The sequence below is a fragment of the Canis lupus genome, chromosome 7, assembly GCF_011100685.1.
Source record: "Canis lupus familiaris isolate Mischka breed German Shepherd chromosome 7, alternate assembly UU_Cfam_GSD_1.0, whole genome shotgun sequence".
Lineage (NCBI taxonomy): Eukaryota > Metazoa > Chordata > Mammalia > Carnivora > Canidae > Canis > Canis lupus.
The window spans coordinates 2680835-2705549 of NC_049228.1; the positions used below are offsets into that span (position 1 = coordinate 2680835).

Below are 24715 nucleotides of genomic sequence, written 5' to 3' on the forward strand. Positions count from 1 at the left end.
GAAACAGAGGGGTGCAGAAGCGGGTGCCCATCTGGGAGGGCACGTCGTACAATGGGCCGGGTGCTCGGTGCAAGTGCTGAATCACTGACCTCTCCCTCCAAAACTAATAATACACTATTTGTTGATTAATTGAAGTCAAATTAAATAATAATAATAATAATAATAATAATAATGTAAGAAAAAAAAAAGAAAGAAGAAGGCTCCACCTGACACAAGGCTCAATCTCACGACTCTGAGATCACAACCTGAGCCAAAACCAAGAGTCGGATGCTTCACTGGCTGAGCCACCCAGGAGCCCCAAGATTTTTTTTTTCTTTGTCATAATTTTTAAGTTGAATTTAGTTGACGAGATTTTTTTTTCCCCTTCAACAGTGAATGCTTTTGTAACTGGGCCTTCGGCCGTGGGGTGTGAGTAGAAATGTCAAGCATGGAATGTTTTTTTCTTCATAAACATTATTGCTTTGGAGTCACACAATCCTCCAAAATGAATGCACATAGGATGTCTTTTGAGTCGTTTTGTGATAAAATAAAGAGTAAGCTACCAGTGAAACGTTGTTCTAAGAAAATTAGGGTAGCCCTTCAAGTTACAACACGGTCAGGACTAAAATTTGGGCAAGAGGTGGTGATTATGAGGAGGTTTCCTGTCAAGGTGGTTTGCAGAATGGGGGCGCCTGGGGTGAGGAAGTGAATATGACGTCTAAATGTCTACGTATTTTACTGTGTACAAACATGAGGGGTGACGAATTCCTACACAGGAGGCTGAAGGTGTTGGGACACCTGGTGGCTCAGCGGTGGAGCGTCTGCCCTCGGCTCAGGGCGTGACCCCCGGGTCCCAGGATCGAGTCCCGCATCAGGCTCCCCACATGGAGCCTGCTTCTCCCTCTGCCTGTGTCTCTGCCTCTCTCCCTCTGTGTGTCTCATGAATAAATAAATAAATAAATAAATAAATAAATAAATAAATAAATAAATAAAATCTTTTTTTTTTTTTTAAAGATGGTGTACAGAAAAAAGTTTTCACCCTAAGTTCTCATTTCTGTGAGACTCAAACAATGTTTAGGTGGAGGCTGTTCCCCAGGCATTGAGCTCTCAACACCTGTTTCAGCTCTTGGCGGTTAGAACCGGGATTCTTCAGGCTCTTGAGAAAAGAAAAATGTTTTGATTTTGGTGCCATAATTAAAAAAAAAATAAAGTGTTTGCCACCATCGTTTCTTTCTTCTTTCTTTCTTTCTTTCTTTCTTTCTTTCTTTCTTTCTTTCTTTCTTTCTTTCTTTCTTTCTTCTTTCTTTCTTTCTTTCTTTCCTTCCTTCCTTCTTTCTTTTTTTTTTTTTTTTTTTTATTTTATTCATTCATCCCTGAGAGACAGAGAGGCAGAGACACAGGCAGAGGGAGAAGCAGGCCCCATGCAGGGAGCCCGACGTGGGACTCGATCCCGGGTCTCCAGGATCACGCCCTGGGCTGAAGGCAGCACTAGACCACTGAGCCCCCCAGGGATCCCCCCATTGTTTCTTTTGAACGCTAAAGAGAATGCTCCTGTTGTGGGATGAATGTCAATCTTGCAACATGTCTGGGTCTGTGCTTTCAGGAAGGCCCGATTGCTAAGAAAGAGGTTCACCATCAGGGTCCGGCCCCGCAGAGCTGCGTGGACCCCCACACTGGCCCTCAGCAGCGTTAGGACTTGGGCCACGCTGTTCGACTGCTGTGAGTTTCAGGGTCCTTGGTCATAAGCAGGGTCGTCCTGAGGATTAAATGAAATCGTTTTTGTGTGTTAGGGTAAATGTGAAGCTTCTGAAACAAAAAAGACCCCAAAGTACGGTGGCTTAACTAAGAACAGTGTGTTTCTCTCTTATGTAAGTCTCGTCGCCGGATGCCACTCAGCAGGCCCCCGAGGGACCCAGGTCCTCCTACCCTCTTGCTCCTCGGTCCCCTGGGGGTCAGGATTGCTGCCTCACTTGGCCTCCAGCTGGGGGGGGAGGTGGATAAGGGCCAAAGTCCAGGTCGCAGGGCCACACCTCGCTCAGAAGGGAGGGAAATGTAGCCTCTAACTGGTGGCCACGTGTCCGGGAAGGATGTTGGGGCGACAAGATGGCTCTCAAGTGTGTCATGCCAGGTAGCACGTAAGCAGAGGCTGCTGTTTTCATGAATTATTCTTTTAAAGAAAGATGTATTTATTTATTTGAGAGAGAGGGACAGAGGGAGGGAGAGCGCTCGTGCACACAGTGAACTGGGGTTGGGGCAGAGGGTGAGGGAGAGAGGCAGACTCCCAGCCGAGCTTGGAGCCTGACGTGGGGTCGGTCTCACCATCCGGAGATTGTGACCGAAGCCGAAATCAAGACGCGGACACTTAATTGAGCGAGCCACCCAGGCCCCCTCGTATGTGTCCTTTGAATGCATTTCCTTAACTAGATCATTGCCTGGCACATAGTAGAGGCTCAGCTGCTATTTTTCAGGTGAGAAATACTGGATTAATAAATAAATTGTTGGGAGGGGGGCTGGGAGGGTGGGGTAAGTGGGTGCCCGGCATGCGGGAGGGCTCGTGAGGGCGCGGGCACCGGCTGTTGCACGGGCCTGCTGGGCCACGCAGCTCTGCCTCTGAAACCAATAATACATTCTCTGTGTTAATTAATTGCATTTGAATTTTAAAAAATCAAAAATTGTTTTTCTTCCAATTAAGATTTTTTTTTAATTTTTATAAAGTTATTTTTATTGGTGTTCAATTTGCCCACATATAGAATAACACCCAGTGCTCATCCCGTCAAGTGCCCCCTCAGTGCCCGTCACCCAGTCACCCCCACCCCCCGCCCACCCCCACCCTTCCCCCACCCCTAGTTCGTTTCCCAGAGTTAGGAGTCTTCATGTTCTGTCTCCCTTTCTGATATTTCCCACACATTTTTTTTTTTTTTTTATGGCTGCGCTGGGCTTTTCTGGTGAGGCCTCTTCCATCTGCTCCCTTCCGCCCGATGGCGGGGAGAGCGGGAAGCACGGGGCGGGGGAGCGAGGCCCAGCCAGGCCGGAGGCTGAGCCCGGCTGGCCCGAGGGCCCCTTGCCGCCCGGAGGAGGCGGACGCGGCACAAGCAGCACCTCCACGGCCACGAGCTCCACGGCAGGGGTGGAGGAGCCTGGGGTGTGCGGATAGCATTTCTCCAAAAGTAGCCACTTCCTTTCTCAGGACGCCAGCCACCGCCTGCCGCGAGGACGAGCTGGTCTCACGTGCTTGGCAGGCTGGGATTTCTCCGTGGCCTCAGACCTAAACACTCCAGTGAGCGTCGTGCATTCCTGTGGCACATGCCGGGGGCCCCGGAGCCGCTGGATCTTGCCCGTCAGGATCTCCTCATGCGCCCGGACTCCAGACACACAAGCGCATTTTCCCGGAGGGGGGAGGAAGTGAGGAGAAAGAGCCTTCCCGAAGCCCTGGGCCGGGCTGTTTGGAGGGGCAGCTGGATCGCCCCGCTGTCAGTTGTGGAGCGTCCCTGGAGGGGACCCCGGGCCCCCACACCGCCGTCAATCCAGCTTTAGGGGGAACGGCTTCTGGGGAACGACAGCCCCTGATGGAGTCGGCTTCGTTTTTGGAAAGCTTTGACTCTAGACCTTTTTCTTCTTCGCATCGTGCCCAGCTCTCGCTCTGCACCCCTACCCATTCAGCTACCCCGGGCCTGCTCCCTGGGGCCGCAGGCCCCGCTTCCTCTGCCTCTTGCCGCTCTTCCCTCCGATGGTGTCCACGACCCGAGCGCCTGGGCCGAGGGGGTAATGCCACCCTCGCTGCCTCCGTCCTTGGATTGACCACTCGCTCGGGACGGCAGTCGAGGCCTAGTCACACGTGCCAGCCATCCCTGCGGGACACACGGAACTCATCAGCGACACGGAGCTTGGGTGGATGAGCGTGTTGGAGGGGCGCTAGGTGATCTCGGTCTGGGCCCCACCCAAACGTCTGGGGTCAAGGAGACAGACGGGAGCGCTGTCCCCAGTCTCCCCCGGAGCCCCTGTGCGGCCTTGCTCTCTTCTCCGGCCCGGGCCGGTGGCTTCGAGCTGTTCCAGGCACTGCCCTTGCCCCAGGCTCACCGTGGACAGGGGCGACCCTGGCAGAGAAACGTCAGAGGCGTCGGGCCTAGAAATGGGGTCTCTGGGCTTGGCTGGGGAGGGGCCTCGAAGGGTTGGGGCAGCGGGAAGCTCTCTCCACGCCGCTGTGAGTTTGCCAAGGCTCCGGGGGACGCCCTAGAAGCTCCCCGGCAGGAAGGAGCAGGCTGTGTCCGGGCGGCAAGTAGCTCAGGGCGGTTGGTGCGCTTGGGGAACAGAGTAGGGAAGGGGGTGCCGCGTCCCAAAAGGCCCGAGGGGGGGTTCTGAGCGGGCAGGCTGGACATTCTTCCTGAAGACAGTGGGCCTCAGAGGCCTGGAGGCCAGGGGGCCACGAGCTTGGCCCTGGGGGCGCTGGCGCTGGGGCGCAAGCCTGCAGGGCGTTGAGGGGGGCGCCTGGGGGTCACCGGAGGCCGTGGAGCTCGAGGCCTGACCTCACCTGCAGGGCCGGGAGGAGAGGGCCCATCGGGGGGGTCCGGGCAGAGGGGCAGGAGGAGAGCAGGCCTGGCCCAGCTTGTGGGGAACCTGGGCAGCTTCGAGCCCAGCGCCTCAAGTGCTGGAGGCCTGGGTCCCGCAGACCTGAGGCCCCCGGAGCTGAGCCGGGGCGACAGGGGCGCAGGCCGCTGCGGGATAGGGCGAGGCCAGGGTCGCCATCTGCGGCCCATCAAGCTCAAGAACCAGGTGCAAATCAAGTCTCAACACGTGGTCTCCTTCTGGCCCTTTCTGACTGGGGTGGTCCTTTTTCTTTCTTTTTTTTTTTTTTAAATTTATTCACAAGAGACACACAGAGAGAGGCAGAGACACAGGCTCTCTGCAGGGAGCCCGGTGCGGGACTCGATCCCGGGACCTTGGGGTCACTCCCTGGGCCCAGCCCCCCGGGGGTCCCTGACTGGTACGGTCCTGAGGACAGTTTCAGATCCGGGGTCCCAGGGCCTCTGGCCTGGCCTCCACCGTCCGTCCCGGGCAGCCTGAGATCTGGAGGACACGGGCCTCAGCTTGAGTCGGTGTAGAGGGTCCAGCACACCCGAGTCTACCAGTTTCTTGGTGGTTTAGTGTCAAACTCTTATCAGGGACACTCAGTAATTAGTCTAATTACACTTCTTTTTGCCTCTTTTCCAGCAACAATCAAACACGCAACATTTCATAGATTGGTTCTTAAGTTTTTCTACAAACCAACCACAATTACTGCCTGACATGTCACCAAATTATTAATTCCTAACTTAACATATAACAAATGCTTATGTGCAGCAGTTAAAGGAGTGCAAGAGTATTTATTTTGAGTGACTCAACTATACACTTCCTGTTCAGTGTTAAGGAAAATTGGTCCTTATTATTCCAGGGAAATGTCAAGATCGCTAAGTATCGTAGCATTTTGACCTGTGTTATGTCGAGCAAACTCTCCACATGTTTCTCATAAAAATATACATCAGAGATGGTTTCAAACTGGATGTCAAACTTAGTTAAAGGTATAAACCTCTTCAAAGTTATTGTGAATATCAAATATAACAATCAAACGCCCATCAGCGTGGGCCACTTTTTTCTTAGAGGCTCCAGCATACTGATGGATTTAGCAACTTCGTGAGTGTTATTCTAGGTGACGGAGTGGGGCCTCTGCTCTCATCGGGATGACCTCTACTGGCTGCTGGATTGGGCTTTGGGGAAACTCCGTCTCCACAAAATTTTTAAAAAGTATGTATAACTGGGACGCCTGGGTGGCCCAGTGGTTGAGCATCTGCCTTTGGCTCAGGGCGTGACCCCGGGGTCCTGGGATCGAGTCCCGCACCGGGTTCCCCACAGGGAGCCTGCTTCTCCCTCTGCCTGTGTCTCTGCCTCTCTCTCTCTGTGTCTCTCAGGAATAAATAAATAGAATCTTAAAAAAAAATGTGTATAACCACTTCTAAAAACATTTAAAAAACTGACGTTCTATTCTTGCTGGACGTGGGCCTGCGATGATTACCTGGGCTATGCGTATGTAAGAATGCATCTAAATGTGCACTTTTCTGCATGTAAGTTGTAGCTCAAGTAAACATGAACACGTGTTTTCATATTCCATGGAATGTCAGCAAGCATTTTTTTTTAAATAAAGTTCTTCCTGGTAAGAGGTTGATGAGGGAGATGCGTTTTATAGGCCACTCATTAGTTTCTTCAAAGCCTTAGTTTCGTCATCTAGCAGACCCTAAGTGGGGTGTTTTGAATCCGACTCCTTGGTATCTTTTTGATGGACCCTAAGAAAAATCAGCGCCTTCGTGGCAGAGGGAGGAGGACTCCTGCTTAGCTGGGGACGGCAGACGTGGCGGGAGAGAAGATAGCTTTCCCTGCATCACAGTGTTTCATAAGCATATTGTCTTGTGGCTCTTGCCAAATTGCAGAATCAAAATATACAATTATATATTATTATTTTCTGGGCAGCCCGGGTGGCTCAGGGGTTTAGCGCCGCCTTCAGCCCAGGGCGTGATCCTGGAGACCCGTGATCGAGTCCCGCGTCGGGCTCCCTGCATGGAGCCTGCTTCTCCCTCTGCCTGTGTCTCTGCCTCTCTCTATACTTTTGTAATCGAGGTATTTATTTATTTCCAAATGGATTTTGTATGTATTCTCTTGTTTTAAACATCCCCAAAGGACTCAATGGTGCCGAAGAAGGCTAATTTCTAGGACATAGACATGTTACTTTTTAGGGTTAAACTCCAGAAAACATAAAGGCTTTTAGGCTTCCACGTTACCAGTATTTGTACACTTAGCTGTGATTCAATGCCTGATTTTATCCACCGTCTTTTCCTTTTGAAGCAAATCCTAAGTGTCACCCTGGTTTAGAGACAGTGTGGTGTAAGCATTTTAGATTGTGGATTCTGGAGCCAAAATACCTGGGTTGAAATCCCTGCTCCATCACTGGCTAGTTTCTCACTCTGAGCAAGAAACCCTAAGAAGATCATACTAATACCAGATAGAGCTGTTCTGAAGATCCCTCGGTAGTTTTTAGGGCACAGGGTAGACAAAAAGCTAAGTGTCTTTAAGATTTTCCTGCCAAAAAAACAAAAAAGATTTTCCTGCCAATCCGTTACCACAGTAAATAATGTAAAATGCCTTATTTGGTGTGTAGAGAGAGGAATGCACAGACTGTTTAATGCTTCGACTATCCAACCAAGGGCACAACTACCCTAGCTACTATCTAGAGAGGGTAACGTGGTCTGTTCCTGTGGAATTCTTTGGACTCCACGCCTAGTCAAGTATTTTAACTGCTCGGGAGCTTCAGTCTCTCGTAGAATGAGGACAGCATATAAACTTTTAAAAATTATCAGGCTGGGCATATCAATATTTATTGAAATACTGAAAAAAAATCCATTTTGTCGAGAAATTCCTGGCAAGAACTGACATGACAATATGTATTTCACTGATACAGTAAGAAAACGCCAACAAGTAACCGACTTCACACTCTAAACATTGCGTGGATTCAGGTCCAAGGTAGCTGCAGATCTGTAATACAAACGTTCAGACATTACAGATTGTCTGTTTACAAACATAGACCAACTATAATAAACCAGGCTAAGCCGAAAACGCTTCTATCTGAGTCTGCTTTTACTAATAAATCCCGTGATTGATAAGGCAGTTGCTAAGGAAAATGTCTCATTCCAGACTGGTTTAACAATGGACACTAGAGAAATTTCATTTGCCAACTTTGGATGGGCCACAGCCCGGTGGCCGAGGTGCGTTCCTGTTTTTATCGACTTCCGATCTTGATGTCACCAGGAGTGTGGATGCGACTCTCCGAGTTGCCCGTCTTTCTAGGCCTACTCAGGATGGAATTTGCTGGGTCATCAACATACCAGTATGTTTGACATTACTTAGGTTTAATATTCAGCGGAGAGTACTACAGTTATTATTTAAAATAAGAAAACACGGACTTTCAGAATCAACCTATTTAGGGGTGGGTTTTTTTGTTTTTGTTTTATGGGTTTTTTTGCAAAGCTAAAGACCCTCCAGATAACTATTCCACGAATCTCATAATTGCCGCCACCCATGTTCCACATAGAGGACGCCACTTTCGGTAACTGTCGACAACAGCCATTCCCCTCCACGGGTCTTCTGGCCAGCGCGGGGTTTTAACTGGGGAGACTAAGGAGGCTGCCAGTCTACTGAATGCTTTGGACACGGACTCTGATCAGCTGTGTTTCATTGTCCTTTGAGCCACGGTTACAGGTGACTGAGATTTTGCACGAGGAGCTGTGGACACTTCAGCTTAGCGAATGTGTACCCTTCACGCGGACGAATATTAGAGGCGATTAAAAAATAATAATAAAATAATCCTTTTTGTACACACAGACGTAGTAACTAATATCTTTGGTATACAACTTACAACGCTTGTAAAGGAAACCAGGTAAGACTCCACCCTTGGTAAATTTACTTGAAAACAGAGGAAACTCCGAGTCACATAATTTACAATAGATATTAAATAAACTACAGCAAGAATTATGAAGATTTACAGACATTTAATCAAGTGAATGATTCTTTTAATTCATTAAGACCCTTCTCTGTCCCTGAACTATGTTCCACTAACTTGAAGACATGCTACAGTAAACACATATATTTGGTTTCTTCGGTCTTGGCTATATCTTATACAAAGGTGAAACCAAGGAACAATAAATTAGCATCGTAATTGTCTACAGTTGAAACTATGATATACAATATAAATAAACTATTCAAAAGCCCGAAACATTAAGAATTAAGGGACTAGGAGATACTTTTAGTTTTTACAGTTTTTACAACAAGTGATTGTGCCGCTGATAATCTCAAAGAAATCAAAGTCTAAATGAGATTCCCACTGTTGATTTTAGTGTCTCACGACATACAATAATTAAGTACTGTTAAAAATAATTACCGATCAGAAAAATAACATTAAGGAAATTACTGCTTTCGCTATTTTTTGTCATATCACGGTTCCCCGCCCTCCCCCCCCCCCCACCGCCCCACAGGACCTAAAGAATGTAAACACTATCTTTTATTTGACTTTAAAGTATTAATACTTTATTTCAAACCAATGTTGATCCACATCTGCACAGCTACCTCTCGGAATTGTGAAATAAGGCAAGACTTCCATACCTGTGGCATTGCGTGTCAATAATACTGCTAACGTTGTTTTGGAGGATTGGTTTTGCAATTCTTTGTCCTTCAGTGTTTGTTCTAGAGCAGACTTTGGTCTAGGACTCAGGTCAGTATCACGCTCTTCCTTTCCCTTTCGGGGAAGGTGGGAACTGCTTTAGCATCCTTCCAAGTCCATATGTGAGCATCACTGCTGCCGTTCTACGCCTAGGGTACGTTCAATCGCCAACAAGCAAGGAGACTTGGGGCAGTTTATTAGCTCACCCTTTCCTTTCCTTTTGCATAGCTTAACATGCTTCAGCTTTAAACTACTTAGCACGGTGACTACTTGACATCCCAGTAAAATACATTTTGGGTTTTCTTTCTAAATGAACTACAAACGTCGATGGCTAAAAAGACGGAGGTACCCTAACAAGCCTTCCGGCAAGAGATTTCTATGAAGTCGGACGACGCCAAAGCCACGTCTCAGTAACAGTAGCAGAAATTAAGGTCTAGCGTGCCTTAGCTATGGAGCATTTGCTTTAGGTTTGTAGTCCTTTCCCTTAATATTGATTAATGCTTCTATAAGATCAGAAGAGGGATACTGCCTGCTTCTAATTTATTTTTTTTTGACATTATGAACACATGACAAAACAAACCAGAACATACTTAAAATGGCAAGCTAACCTATTCTAGACTGTTCTTATCAGCTGTTTGCAGGTCTAAGACACAGACATTCAAAATTAGGCTTTTCATGATTTGGTGGAGCTACTAGTGGGTGTGGCTGAGCACAAGCCCATGATCACAGGACAGAAGGTGCTGGGTCCTTGAAAGGAAGAGGGAAGGAAGGGCTAGTACAGGTGCAGCTGATGGGTTTTTGAGTTTGGTTCAGCTTAACCATGGAGGCATTTCTGTAAGCTCGAATCCCCTGCTGTATAAGCCTAATTAATAACACAGATCAGTTCCTAAATTTCTTCACAGCGGAGATCGGTTTAAATATACAAGAATAGTTCCGTCCATTGTTATTCTGCTATTGTGTCGGTATCCACCCGTGAGTTCAATCCACTCCAGTCACAATGTCTTTTATGTGGAATCCTTTGGGGATGTGAAGCTTTTGATTCACAGTTTGCAGATACAAATACCCTGATACGTCATTTACTTGCTATTAAGTATTTGATTATTATGCCTTTTTAAACTCAATATCCTTACACCAAGTCTTTAATTAGTGTTGCTTGGAGCAGTTCAGAGTATTGTTTCCTTCTTTTTTTTTTTTTTTTTTCCTTTCTGTCTTTCTTCCTGTTCCTCTTCCCTCCCTTCCAATATCTTTTTCGTTTTGAAAGCAGAGCTTTGAGGGCTGGCAACCTAAGCTCTTTTTGCATGCAACATTTCAATGAGGAGGTTGTTATAGGGCACATCCCCGTTCAGGTGCTTATAGTAGAGGTATTCTTCAGCCTGCATGCTGATGGCCCGGATTTCAGGTAATCGAAGAAGTAGCTGCCCAAATTTCTCTGTTTGCTGTGGGTAGTTGCACATTGTATAGTCCAGCAGGGCGGCATTGACTTGTTCCTGGACACCTTCTACCAGCTGGAAGTTCTCAAGGTTTTTGACATCTGGATTTAAAAAAAAAAAAAAAGGCACGCTATTTTAATGGCATTTTAATTCCTGTTTACCACAGCAGTGTGTTCAATTAATGGATATATTTTCCTCCTGACATAAAGCATACTTTATATGCTGCTGAATATTCAGTAAGCCCCACTCACCAAGCTTCCTGGGAAAAGGATCACAAAAGGGCTTTAGGAGAATGTCTTGTTGAAATTCTGCATATACCTCAAATCAATTAGACACCAATGGATTTCGAGCAAGGTCAACTCTTTTCATATCTTACAAAAGGGAAGGTTTGAGGATTCCTAAAGTAGAGGGATCATAATATATTGCCAGCAAATGAGTCCCTAGAGAAAGACCTATCTTAACCCAGTATATTACACAATTCATATAATTCTGTATTAATTTTTCTGACCCAAGGTGAAATCTGTGTCCAGGGTATGATGTAGTTAATTCTAATAAAAAGTGACAGGGTTCTTGTTTCTGTTTGACATTTTCTAAATGATTCTGAAAGCCTTTGACTTGTCTAGCCTATGCTAATGAACCATCTGGTACACTCCAGTGACTGCCGAAGAATATTCGCTACTGGGAACCCTCTAAAATATATATCTCAGTGACTAATGATCTTTATCAAATGAAAGCCTTGTCCTTTTGCCAGAATCCGCGCCAGGATGGCCGGTGCCCTTTAACCTGAACGGAGGGTCTGACACTTTCCTTTCCTCGTTTTTCTTCTGGTCTGGGGTCCCTCATCCAGAGAAGAGGGACGTGGGCGATTCATTCAGCCTAACTCCGGTGATCATCCAGCTGTTTTAGGTCATCTGCCCTAGAGGTCCTCATAAATATTGAATGAGGGGGAAACACAGAGTCAAAAGCGGACAGACTGACACATACACAAATCCATACACAGACAATGAACACGGGAAACCGGTTATGTTGGACCTTTCTCTTCTGGAGTTTATTTAATGTTAACTACGACTTTTACATAGTGTGTATATAGAAGACTCCGGAAAAAAACAGATAGATACACGTGTTTACATCCATCCATGCTAGGAAAGTAAACAGATGCAGCACCCCTCCGGCCCTGTTTTACTTTCTAATTGGACAAAAATAAATAAGAGTGATTCTGAAGAAAACCACATAATACCATGATTAAAAGGTTAAGCGCACTAAACTCTGTTACTAGTTACCATAGTAACTCACACCCGATACTTCTGGCTCTCAACGTGGCGGTTCGATGTAGCCTGCACAAATGTGCGTGTCCACTTTGGGATCTCCGAATACTTTTTTTATTTTTTAAGATTTTATTTATTTATCTACGAGAGTCACAGAGAGGGAGGCCGAGACACAGGGCGAGGGAGAAGCAGGCTCCCTGTGGGGAGCCCGATGCGGGACTTGATCTCGGGACCCCGGGGTCACGGCCTGGGCCACAGGCAGACGCTCCACCGCTGAGCCCCCCGGTGCCCCTCTGCAAATACTTTTAGTTGCACGCCTATACTCAAATAAAAAAGTAAAAAAAAAAGGAAACCCACACGAAATGGTTACCTCGGATTTAGTATTTAAACATGTCTGGGATGATTTTAGTGTTTATATTCGGAGCCATAACTTTGCATTAAACACATGTCCCCTTCCCCATCCCCCCAAGTCTCTGTCCCAAATTAAAAACAGTGAGGAATTCGTACTGAAATAGGTACATAGTGTGAGCACTGGATACCACAATCTATTTCAAAGTGCAATGGGTGAATTAAAAAAAAAAAAAAAAAAAGTGATGGTTAACGAGCTGTACCAACAGGCAATGCTGCCTTATTTGGAACCGAGCCTTCTTGCAGCCTTTAAACCGGCAGGCAGGCTGTCCACCCAACTTTCTTTCTTTTTTTTTTTTTTTACATACGTCCCACTTTACAGTTAACACTTTCCATCGGGTTTAAAAGATTTTAAGAATGATCTTAAATTATTTAGAAGTCCTGATAAATTATTAGAAGTACTGATAATTACATTCGGTTCAGAATCACAAAATGTCAGCAATTGGAAAAACAGCACCGCCAGTCTCTAGGACAGAATTTAGCTTCTCGCCAGCTCTGTCCCCCATGGTGCATGTTGTCTCACGGGCTCACATTCTGGTTGTGGGTACAGGTCCTTTGTAAAGGCTCACGGCAGAGAGCTAATAGAATTTTTAAATAGCTCATCTGGGGGCACCCGCGTGGCTCAGTGAGTTAAGCGGCTGTCTTCGGCTCAGGTCATGACCCCAGGGTCCTGGGATCGAGCCCAGCATCACATCGGGCTCCTTGCTCCGCGGGGACCCTGCTTCTCCCTCTGCCTGCCACTCTCCCTGCTTGTGCTCGCGCTCTCACTCTCTCTCTTCCCCTCTGTCAAATAATAAAATAAATAAAATCTTTAAAAAGATAAAAATTGTTCATCTAAATTCTGGCAAAATTTCTTGATGCTTTTTCTTTTGACCCTTCACCCAAGCTTGAAAAGAGAACTCACCTTTCTCTCTGACATACGACTAGAAGTTGAAAAGGAAAACAAGCACCTTTCTGTATTAGAGTGAATTAAACCCAAGTCCAGCAAAACCACTGGAGTGGAGCATTACTTTATGCTACAGTGAAAGACACTCTCACAAGCAAGGAAAGCCAACAACAGTCATAGAGATTAATAGGGAGGATGTAGGAATTTGCACAGTATAGAAATGGAAGATAAATGAGTAACAGTCTTTTTAGAAAGTTGTTTTTGAAACTTTCTTTTTGCAATAAATGTATTTTTTGAGAACTAGGTTCTACCTTCTGTGGTAAATCATGCCACTCTGTTAAGAAAAAGAAACCTGTTAAAAAACATAAAATAAAGGTTAGATCATTAGTCCTTGTTTATGTGTTTACAGTTATCACAGAATGATCATTTAAAGTCTTCAGATTAGCATGTGCCGGGTAATTTCTATAAACGCTGGCCCAAACTGGTACCTTTCCCCTAAAAGTTTTAAAATATATGCCATTTTCTTTCTGGAATAAGTATACAGGAGTCCCATATTCTGGCCCTATATATAATTTTCCTCTAAAGTTCATCAGAGTTTAATTCACACGACTGATTTAATTTTCCCATAAGCTATTTTTAAAAAAGATTTTATTTATTTATTCATGAGAGACACAGAGAGAGAGAGGCAGAGACACAGGCAGAGGGAGAAGCAGGCTCCATGCAGGGAACCCAACGTGGGACTCGATCCTGGGTCTCCAGGATCACGCCCTGGGCTGAAGGCGGCCTTAAACCGCTGAGCCACCCGGGCTGCCCCCATTAAGCTACTTCTAAGAATTTCTCACTGAATCTAACAAAAGTTATGCTGCTAATTGCCCCAAAGGTACTTAGTGAATGTCTATTTTGTTTCTCGGTCTATAGAGACAATTTGTAGTAATTTGGTTATCAACGATCCTGATGTCTAAGCTATATAAGGTTTAAAAAAAAAAAAAAGAAAAAGATTCTTATTGAATTACTCCCATTTACTGACGGATCATTGCTCCGCCAGTTGACTCTACTTTCAGCGCTCAATTCCTCTCGCTGCATTTTGCACTGCTTTAGTCCATTTCCCTAGTAGACTGTGGGCATCTTGGCGTGAGGACTCTGTATTAGCCAAAGCATCCCCGGAGAGTTCTCCGATTAATGTTTGCTTTATATTATTGATGTATTTGTCCAAGATTGATATCACTGTGACATTACCTATTACATTTAAATTGTTAAGTATCCTATGAGCCAATTCCCTGCCTTTTTCTAATTCAAAACTGGCTTTCAAAAATTGATTTATACAATAGATTTCTCCCTGAAATAAAATATTTAAAATGGGATAGTGTTTTCTATTTAAAGAATCCTGCGTGAATCCTTCTGCGGTCTGAATAATCAAGCCTTAATTTACATGTTTTGCCAATGAGGATTTTTACTGGTCAGTTTAGCTTTGAGGGAAATGCGCCCACGTCCTCATGTGGATTTGGAATCCTGAGCTCCTGCACTTCATCTTTGGCCTGGGAGGCGGACCTTAGTTTCTCTACTAAGGTCGAGATGGTTCCTAAGGCCTTAAAAGCAATAGAGAAGGTAAGTGCCAAATTCCTCTTTTCTGTAGTTCACTTGTATTTACTTTTTAGCAAGAGTCCAGAAAGTAAAGTGTGCTCTCACAATACTCATGGAATTCGTTTTTTAACAAGATTTGATTCACTGATTGATTGAGAGAGAATGGGGGAGGGGGAAGTCTCAAGCAGACTCCGTACTGAGCACGGATCCCAACTCAGAGCTTGATCTCACAACCCTGAGATCATGACCTGAACTGAAATCAGGTGTCAGATGCTTCACCAACCGAGTCACCCAGGCACCTCATGAAACTAGTTTTTACGCTTAGTCATGTCCTTTTGTGAAAATTCACGCATGAAATACATTTAAAATCTTAAGCACTTTCTCTGGGATGTTCCTCCTATAAATCAAGCCCTATTCCACAGTAAGTAATGAATGGCGGCCAGCATACTTAGGAGTCTAAATTCATCTATAACACCAAAAATTCAAGAATGAACGGATATTAAATTATATGAGAAATCAGAATTTGGAAAAATTGCTACATATTCTGGAGCCCTCCATTATCTGGAGATATGTTTTTGAGATATGCTGTTCAGTTCCCATATTGAACACCATTTGTACCATATTCGGATTTTAGAAAGAGACTCAGCTGGAAGAGGGAAGATTGCCGGGAAACCAAATTTCGCACCAGTTCTTCTGAGGTGTCTTAGGCTGGATCTCAAAAAAGTCCATGTGGCAGGTACCAGAGAGGCAGATTTGACCCTCCAGATTCTCCGCTGAAATTTATATAAGCTGCATTTTAATGCAATTTAAAATATACAAGTTAATGAACTCTATCATGGCAAATTCAGAGTCAGAAATTGTAGGTAAACAGACAGAGGCCTCCCCAACCCTTTCTCTATGGCCTTTAAATTTTGATGACCAGCAAAAGCATTTTGTGCTCCTCCTCTAAGTATCAATCTCTTATCATCTATTCTACTTTATTCACTCAGGGACTAATTACCAACTTTTTATATGAAGCAGCATTACGATAAGCTCACAGTGGCATGCTCAGATTTTTTCCACCCTTATTGGAAAGTAAACCCTTAGGTCTTCTTGAATATATTACAGTGCTGGCTTCTCAGTCATACACAACACTCTGAAGCGGAGGATACTGATTTCTGCCTCTCTGGAACCTGCCACATGGCACAGCCTGTAAATCTTCCTGTTCAGCACTTTTTTTTTTTTTTCCCAGGGATGGGTCCTTTGCAGAGCAAGGGGGCCGGGGAGTTGGGGGCGCTGGGGGCTCAAATGGAGTGTTCTGTCTTTTGCGGAGAAGATAATTACCTTTGTTAATTTTCCACATATGGGAAAACAATTTTATCTTGCCCTTTAAAAGATACGAATGTGGGGGGAAAAGAGGTACCACTTTGCACCTGGAGAACGCTTCTTTTCCTTGAGGCTTGTGGAAGGAGGACGATCCGTAAATTGGTATACACTTTGTCCTCAGAAGACCCTCCTCCTTTGATAAGCCAGGAACAGAGAAAGGAAAGGATTTTTCTGTGAGGGATTAATTTTTAAAATTATGCTTTAAAGGGCTCTCTTTAAATAATTTATACGCCTAATTTCGTAAGAACTTTGAGAGCAATCTGCCAATTCTTTTCCCATGAACAAAGTTCACTTGACAAAAGAGTGAGGGCCCTGTAGGGGTTGGAGAAGCAAGGACAAGGTGTTTTTAGTGCTGATGTCCAAGATTAAATTCTATCCTGTTTGCAGCAAAACGTCCAACTCAGGATTTTAAATTCATCACTGCTAAGTCCCCTCCAACAACGTGCTTGTGCACGTATGCTGATTAACCCGAGAGCTATTTTTAGCAACCAGAATATATATGATTCAGTGCCTTCATATGCAAACTGCTAACAAGAAAATGCAACTCTTTGGCAGGAGCCGCGTGCAGGACTGCGGACAAGTAGCATATGCATTATTTATGTACACAGAAAGAACAAGCCCTTACAACTCCGGGTGCTTCGGAGCTTCCAAGGCACGCTAACATGCATTATTGATCATCTTACACCTTTATGTATGTGCAGTATATGGATTCATTCATTCACTCATCCATTCATTCGCTCATCCATTCACCGTGACAGCCCTGTGCCGGGTATTAAAGACACGGGCACCCGTGTGGTAATAAAACCCACGATCTCTGTGTCAAGTAGTTTATTTCATGTACTAGAGGAAGCAGTGGGTGCCCTGGGCACACTCAGGATGAGCACCTGACCCAGGGCCTGAGGGATAAGAAGGGTTCCCGGGGGGAAGTCACAACTGAGGGGTCTTGAGAAATGAATCAGAGTGCGTTGGGCAGCACATGGAGGAAAAGGCCAGGGATGTGGGGCAGGAAGTTTCCTACAGGCAAAGCTTCAGGGACGGGGAGCACAAAGAGGTTCTTGGAACACGGTAAAGGGACTTAACTGCGGGGCAGGAGGAGAGTAGAGGGGCGGGATAAGGGTGGGCCATAGAGCTCCAGATGGAAGGACATCACATGTCACAAAGAGGCTGCATTTTGTTCTGAAAGCAACACAGAAGCCCTGAATGACTTTAAGAAGGGAACGGTCAGCCCTCTGATTTAGAAAGAGTGCTCTCCCAGGTGTGGAGAAGGGGTTGGTATAGGCAGGAGGGGCAGGGGCGGCAGTTCATGGCAGGGCCAGTCAGGAGGCTGTCCCAGGAATCGAGGGGAGAAGCCCACTGGGCCGTGGGGCTGGGATGGACTCGAAAGGCAGCAGCGATGGCTGGCACATCGGGGCTTGCTGGCCTCGTATTAATCGAGAGTGGGAAGACAGTGAAGGTCCTGGGTGACTTCTGAGTGTCTGTCAAGGGAGGAGGGTGGTGGCTTTCCTTTTGGCAAGAGGCACAAGAGCCTATGAGAGGGCGGTATTTAAAGTCTAGGTAAAGGGACGCCTGGGTCAGCAGCTTAGCATCTGCCTTCGGCCCAGGGCGTGATCCTGGAGACCCGGGACCGAGTCTCGCATTGGGCTCCCTGCATGGGGCCTGCTTCTCCCTCTGCCTGTGTTCTGCCCCCCACCCCCGTGTATCTTTCATAAATGAATAAAGACTTATATAAAATTAAAAACATTAAAAAAAAAAAGTCTAGGTAAAGCCATGTTGAACTTTAGGCAACTAGTAGATACGGAGGAAACGGCAGGAAGTGAGGGTCCAGATCTCAGCAGAGAGGCCTGGCTGGTGGCCTGGATTCGGGACTCCTCAACGGACCAGGGTAGGATGAAATTCTAGGGGTTGGTGAGAAAATGTTTAGAGAGAGAAAGGGGCCTAGTGGTGGGATTCTGGAGAAGGCTAACTTTTAAAAGATTCTTTCTTGAGAAGGTATTACAGGTGTTTTGATATGAAGACTCAGAGATTAAATAGCTTTTCTAAGATCTCAAAGTAAGCCAGACGCGGGGAGGGAGAAGCTACCATTTCCAAGCCCTGGTCAATGTGCACAGGCTTTTCTACGTGTTTCCTCATTTAACACCGTAAAGGATCTTGTTGGGAAGGTAGTGTTCTCCTCACTGTCCAGATAAAGAAACAGATTTACACAGGTCACGTAACTCCGTCCTCAGCTACTAAGACGCAGATCCGGAATCGTAACCGGCTCCCTGGCTCTAGAGCTCTCGAACCCTGGGGCCAGTCCTGCCGGGATCTGCCACCTGCTGAGGATGGAGAATGGGATGTCCTGGTTAATCAAACAGTTCATTTTCTAAAGGGTCTCATAATACATGAGCGGTTTCCAGAGAATTAGGACGAAATAATATGCTATTGACATTTATATCGATATGGCTCATCCCTTAATTTATCCTTGATGATGCTGAAGGAATTCTAACATCTTCAGTGCCACAGATCATTGTTATAAATCGCAGTTGCCACGGAGGCAGGGTACGACTGAGTGTCATGGGGTCTTTTCTGGGCAATCCCTGCGCCGCCCTTTCCACTGGGACTCTGAGGTGGAGGCGCTAAGAAATAACAGTGTCTTTCTGCTTCATAGCTGGCATTTTGGAAAAAGGGTTCAGTAGGGTTCCATTTACATAGTTAAAGAAGCACTTGGTTTTGTGATTATAATAATATCATTCAAAAGGAATTTGGACTGATTTAATCTCATTGACCAGCCCTGTCAAGCAAGTCATTCAATCCCTCCATGCCTGTGTTTCTATCTGCAAAATATGGGAAATAATTCTCTTAGTCTCTTAGGATCCCGGAAAAGTAAAATATGAATTAAACACAAATAAACTTTAAACATGTACAAGTATTACATACTCACACAAGGCATTATTTCTTAGCATTTTAATGATAAAATCTGAAAATTTTACCAATAAAACATACTGATAAAATCTTAAAGTTTGCGGATTAATCCATTTGCTTCCAGTATGCATCCCAAACAGCCATCTGCTCATCTTCCCTGCCATGAAGTTTCATGGAAAGAACCATCTCTGACGCTGCAATTTTCCAAAATTAATGGAAGGCACAGCGACTACTTGGAAGTTTATTCCACCCTCAATCACAAAGAATATTCCAGAAAATGGAACCGATTCTGAAATTTCAGATAAAGAATTTTCATTCGGTTGTACTGATTTCGAAGTCCAGTTTCCCCAGCCTCACACATGGTTGCCAGAGAAGCGCAGGCTCGGGAAATATCGTCCCATCAAGGATGTCACCTGGAGCAGTGCCTGCCCTTTTGTCAATTTTTTTTGTTCATGCTATGTCATCCCCAAGAGGCAGAGAACATTTAAATTTCTCCCTAATTAAATGTCTTTATTTTGGGTCTCAATTCTGTCTCTGTGAGATCATGAGCGTGTCACTATTTGGGGCCTCACGTCTTCCTCACCTGGGAACTTCAAGTGGGCCATGGTCTCTACTGTCACCCGTGGCTCTAACAGCCCTAACAGCCCGCGAGTGGGTGACCATGAAAGGAAGATACTGGATCGTCAACCAACAGGCACAGGCAGTACCCTGCAATCACCCCATTAGGCCATCACCAGCTTTTCTGCTCAACGTCTGCAAAGTATGTCAATTCTCCAAGGTGGCTTTGGGCCCAAGTGACCAATCATTTTTCTTTCTTTTCTTTCTTTTCTTTCTTTTCTTTCTTTCTTTTTCTTTCTTTTTTTCTTTCTTTCTTTCTTTCTTTCTTTTCTTTCTTCTTTCTCTTTCTTTCTTTCTTTTTTTTTTTTAAGATTTATTTATTTATGATAGATATAGAGAGAGAGAGGCAGAGACACAGGAGGAGGGAGAAGCAGGCTCCACGCAGGGAGCCCCACGCAGGACTCGATCACAGGACTCCAGGATTGCGTCCTGGGCCAAAGGCAGGCGCTAAACCGCTGAGCCACCCAGGCATCCCCCGACTAATCATTTCAAACGTTGTTCAGTACACAGCTAGGCTGTGACACAACGCGCCCAAAGAAACACAGCACCGAACTCATGGACGTTAAAGCAGCTCCCTCCTTCACGAGGAATGACGGAGCTGCTGCACGCACGGGAGCAAAGCTGGCTCAAGTGTGCAACCAACTCCTGCAGCCCGACACGCGCCAGGCGTCCATCCCTGGGTGCACATAACATGGAACTGAAGACCCAGGCCGTACTTACCTACTTTGAACAAAACGCTGGTCCGTGAGTTTACACACAGTTCCTCCTCAGAAGGAAACCAAGATCCTTTATCCTCGCCTACCTCGGGAACCCTCCTTACCTGCCTGCCTCACTCCTCTCCCGCCACACTGGTCGTCTTGCTGTTCTTCAATACCGCGACTTCCTTCTGCCGTAGGACCTTTGCACCTGCTGTTTCCTTATTCTGCATGCTTCTTCCCCCGGTGCAGGACTTATGGCTTCGCTACACTTTGGCCTCAAAGAAGTCTTTGCTGGCCACTCCCTCTGCAAAAGCTCTGCCTCACTCTATCACACTCTGTGTCCTCACTCTGCCTTATTTTTCTCTAAAATATATATGATAGGGATGCCTGTGTGGCTCAGGGCGTGACCCCAGGGTTCTGGGATCGAGTCCCACACCAGGCTCCCCACAGGGAGCCTGCTTCTCCCTCTGCCTGTGTCTCTGTCTCTCTGTGTGTCTCTCATGAATAAATAAATAAAATCTTTAAAATAAATAAAATAAAATGTATATAATATATCAAAGAGATATTTGTATTCCGATATTGGTTCATAGCAGCATTGTTGACAATGGCCAAAAGGCAGAAAGAAGCTTTGGCCGAAGGATGGCTAAACAAGACGTGGTCTACACATCCAACAAAATACTAAGAAGCCTTAAGAAGGAGGGAAATTCTAACAGATGCTGCAAGGACATCGTGCTTTGTGAAATAAGCCAGTCGCAAAAAGAAAAATACCATGTGATTCCACTTGTCTGAGGCACCTGAGAGTTAAATTCATAGAAAGTAGGATGGCGATTGCCAGGACCTGGGGGTGGGGGGTGGGCGGGGGAAATGGGGGTTGTTGCTTATGAAGTACAGAGTCTTGGTTCTGCAAAGGTGAAAAGCGTTGGGGAGGTTGGCTGCACAAGAACGTAAATGTACTGAACACTCCTGAACTGTACGCTGGCAGGTGGTTAAGATAATACACTTTCTGTTATGTGTATTTCAATGCAATTTAAAAATAAAAAAAAAATTAAGATTTACCTATTTATTCACGAGAGACACACAGAGCGAGGCAGAGCCCCAGGCCGAGGGAGAAGCAGGCCCCCTGCGGGAGCCCAATGTAGGACTCGATCCTGGGACCCGGGGTCACGGCTTGGGCCGCAGGCAGACGCTCAGCCCCAGAACCCCGGGTGCCCCTCACCACAATTAAAAAATGTTAACCGGAGTATAGGCCGTGAGGGTTTCGACTCGGTACAATGAAGGCTCGGGCAGCAGCACTGAGGCAACAGGCAGGCCACCCGGGGCAACAGGCCGCAGGCTGCCAGCGCATCCACCCGGGACGCCCGCAGCCCGCGGCCCAGCCAGGGCACGACCCAGGCTCCGCTCCCCTCCCTCCCTAAGCCCGGCGGCCTCCCCGCTGCTCGTTTAGGGACTGGACTGTGGATTCTTCGAATTTCTCAAACTGCCGGCTACCTCCGAGCGTCGGGCCCTGGGCCTTCCCCGGCCTCCGAGGCTCTGCTCCGCAGTGGGCCACGGCCTGGAAGCAGGTGGCTCCTTGCCCGCCGCAGCTCCTGCAACAGCAGTGTCCCCGTGCTGACCACCTCGCGTCCCGTCACCTGGGTGCTGCATCATCCTACAGCTCCTGCGACAGCAGTGTCCCCGTGCCGGCCACCTCGCATGTCCCCCCGACACCTGCATCACCCCGCATCGTCGCGGGAAGAAGGGCGACCGGGAGCCGCATGGTATTTTGAGACGGAGGAAGACCCCAGTCACACGACTTTGACGGCCGTGTATTGTTGGAATTATTCCACTTTATCATTAGCTATTGTTGTTTATCCCTTACTGCGCCTAATTTGGAAATGAAACATTATCACGGGTATGCATTTTTAGAAAAAAATGTAGTATATGTAAGGGTTTGGTACTATCCATAGTTTGCAGCATTCACGTCTAGGGGTCTCAGAACACTTCCCCCCATGGATCAGGGGTGGGCGGGACCCCGGTAAACATGTGAGGAATGAACAGTTTTCTTGATTAAAAGCCACTTTGCCCTAAACCAAAACTTTTTTTCTTTTTGTTTTCTCTCTCTCTCTCTCTTTTTTTGCCTTTGACATACTACTCTTCTTCCGTAGCAAATTCACGGCAGACTTTATTTTTATTTCTCGTGGAATTATTTCACAACAGTGAGCAAAAAGCACCAAGTCCATTATGTATTGTGTTTTCTTGGGAAAGATTCAAAAGGGAATTTTGGCTGCGTGCTCTGACTGTAGTGCCAAGCCTGCCTGTTTTTCTTGAATCATGTGGACTTTTCTATGTGTAGGACCTTTAACTACGTTTCACACATTCGCCAGCTCCCTCAGCGACCCATACTGAGGGCTGCAGAATCGCTCCGGTGCTGTCGACACAGCTGCGAACTGGGCCGCTCTTCCCCGGGGCGAGTGGGCATCTCAAACTCCCCATGTCTAAAACTGAGCTCAGTCTTTCCAGTTTTCATTTTCTTTATTTTTTAAAAGATTTTATTCACTTATTTGTGGGAGACACAGGGAGGGAGGCAGAGACACAGGCCGAGAGAGAAGCAGGCTCCCTGCAGGGAGCCTAGTACGGGACTCAATCCCAGGACCCCAGGGTCACGGCCTGGGCTGGAGGCAGACACTCAAGTCCTGAGCCACGGTGCCCCTCTTCGTTCTCCTGGCCTAGTTCTTTTCCTAGGACTTTGTGCTCCTTTTCAAATGTCACCAAGCAAGATAATTATAATGAAGAAGTGGCTGACTTAAAGGTGAAGTGGTCTAAACTTCATGAACAAATTCTAGATTTGGACGTGACGTGGAAGAAGATAGTAAAATTTTTGAATGAAAAACTGGAGAAGAGTGAGATACAAAGTGTAAATGAAGACTTAAACGATATATTGCAGGCTGCAAAACAAATAGAGTCTACCAAAGCAATGAAGAATTATGGGGTTGAGACCTGGAAGCATAAGTAAACCCAGAAAATGTGATTCTGGTGTTTGGGCCACTTTTTCCTAGAGGTGACTGTCCATTCCAGAAGAGGAAAGCTGGATGGAGAAGAGGAGAATGAGAAGAAGAGAAGAGCTTTTGACAGATTCAGAGCACTAAGATGACAAAAATGACTAAAATTGCCAAAAGAGGAACTAGACAATCTGAATATTTGACTGAAAGAAATTGAATCTGTAATTAAAAACCTTCACAAAAAGAAATTTGTATACCTTGATGGCTTTACTGGAGTATGTCATATAATGTCATTTAAAGAGACATGAGGTTATTACTGTAGATTAAAGGTTACAAGCAAGCATATAACAAGTAAATGTAATGTACTCTCTTTGATTGAATCCTGAATTGGAAAAAAATAAAGATATTTTTGGGACCATTGTAAAAGAAAAAAAAATTCACGTTTTTATGACAAAAAAAAAAAAAAACCCTACGCCGATCACTGGGCCCGCATCTCTCAGGAGCCAGTACATCGCTGCCTCCAGGAAGCCCCCCTGGGAGCCCGTCGGTTGGTCGTGTAGCACACTCTGTTTGCCTATCCCAGAGGTCGTCCGGCTGTCAGTTCTGAGAGCAGGGACAGGTCTACCTTGTTAACGGTGACCCCCACCTCCTGCCCAGGCTTCGCCCAGTGCCTAGACGCTGTTTCACACTGGTCGAATGAAAGAACGTGCTGTCACACTATCCACACATCAATCTTCCCCTCTGGCTCTGCAAGCTCCTCCGGGCACTGGTGTGCACCCCGCGTGCCCCACTGGGCTGTGGTCCCTCGAAATGCAGTGATCCCGTCCCACGTTTATCTCCCAAGCACGTGAGTCCAGCACCACGTGCACGAGTCGCCCAGTACATGTACTGTTAGGCTTGCTAATGTGAATGAAGCTCCCATGAATATAAAGCATATGCAAATTAACCCCCCCCCAAGATACTGAGCCCTTATATGTGCCAACAGTCCCAGCTATTCAACGCTTAAGTAGTTTTAGAGTTCCTCACCTTGTCACATTCGTAACCAACGTCCAACGGAACAGGAGAACACATTTCCCATAATTTATCTCTAGAAAAAAGGGATCCTCGGGTGGCTCAGCGGTTTGGCGCCTGCCTTTGGCCTAGGGCGCGATCCTGGAGTCCCGGGATCGAGTCCCACGTCGGGCTCCCTGCATGGAGCCTGCTTCTCCCTCTGCCTCTGTCTCTCTCATGAATAAATAAATAAAATCTTAAAAAAAAAAAAAGTCTAATTTGATTCAAAATGGAGTTGAAGGACTTAGAAGGGGAACCACGGGGTTTGTCTGGTGTTACGGAGCGGTACTCTGCACCTGTCAGGCTGTCCCGTGTGGA

General features: G+C 46.2%; 1 protein-coding gene across 5 annotated transcripts in view; it reads right to left on the reverse strand.

Moving 5' to 3' along the window:
* Positions 1–7357: 7357 nt before the first annotated feature.
* NR5A2 (nuclear receptor subfamily 5 group A member 2) overlaps positions 7358–24715 on the reverse strand; it is a 137534-nt gene continuing 120176 nt past the window's right edge. For 4 of the 5 annotated variants that reach the window (XM_038541949.1, XM_038541948.1, XM_038541951.1 and 1 more), the window contains exon 7: positions 9030–10748. In XM_038541949.1, coding sequence (XP_038397877.1) covers positions 10501–10748 — 248 coding nt within the window. In that variant the 3' untranslated portion in view covers positions 9030–10500. Of the gene's footprint in view, positions 7537–9029; positions 10749–24715 lie in introns of those variants that run through there. The other variant, XR_005361815.1, reaches the window with a different exon arrangement.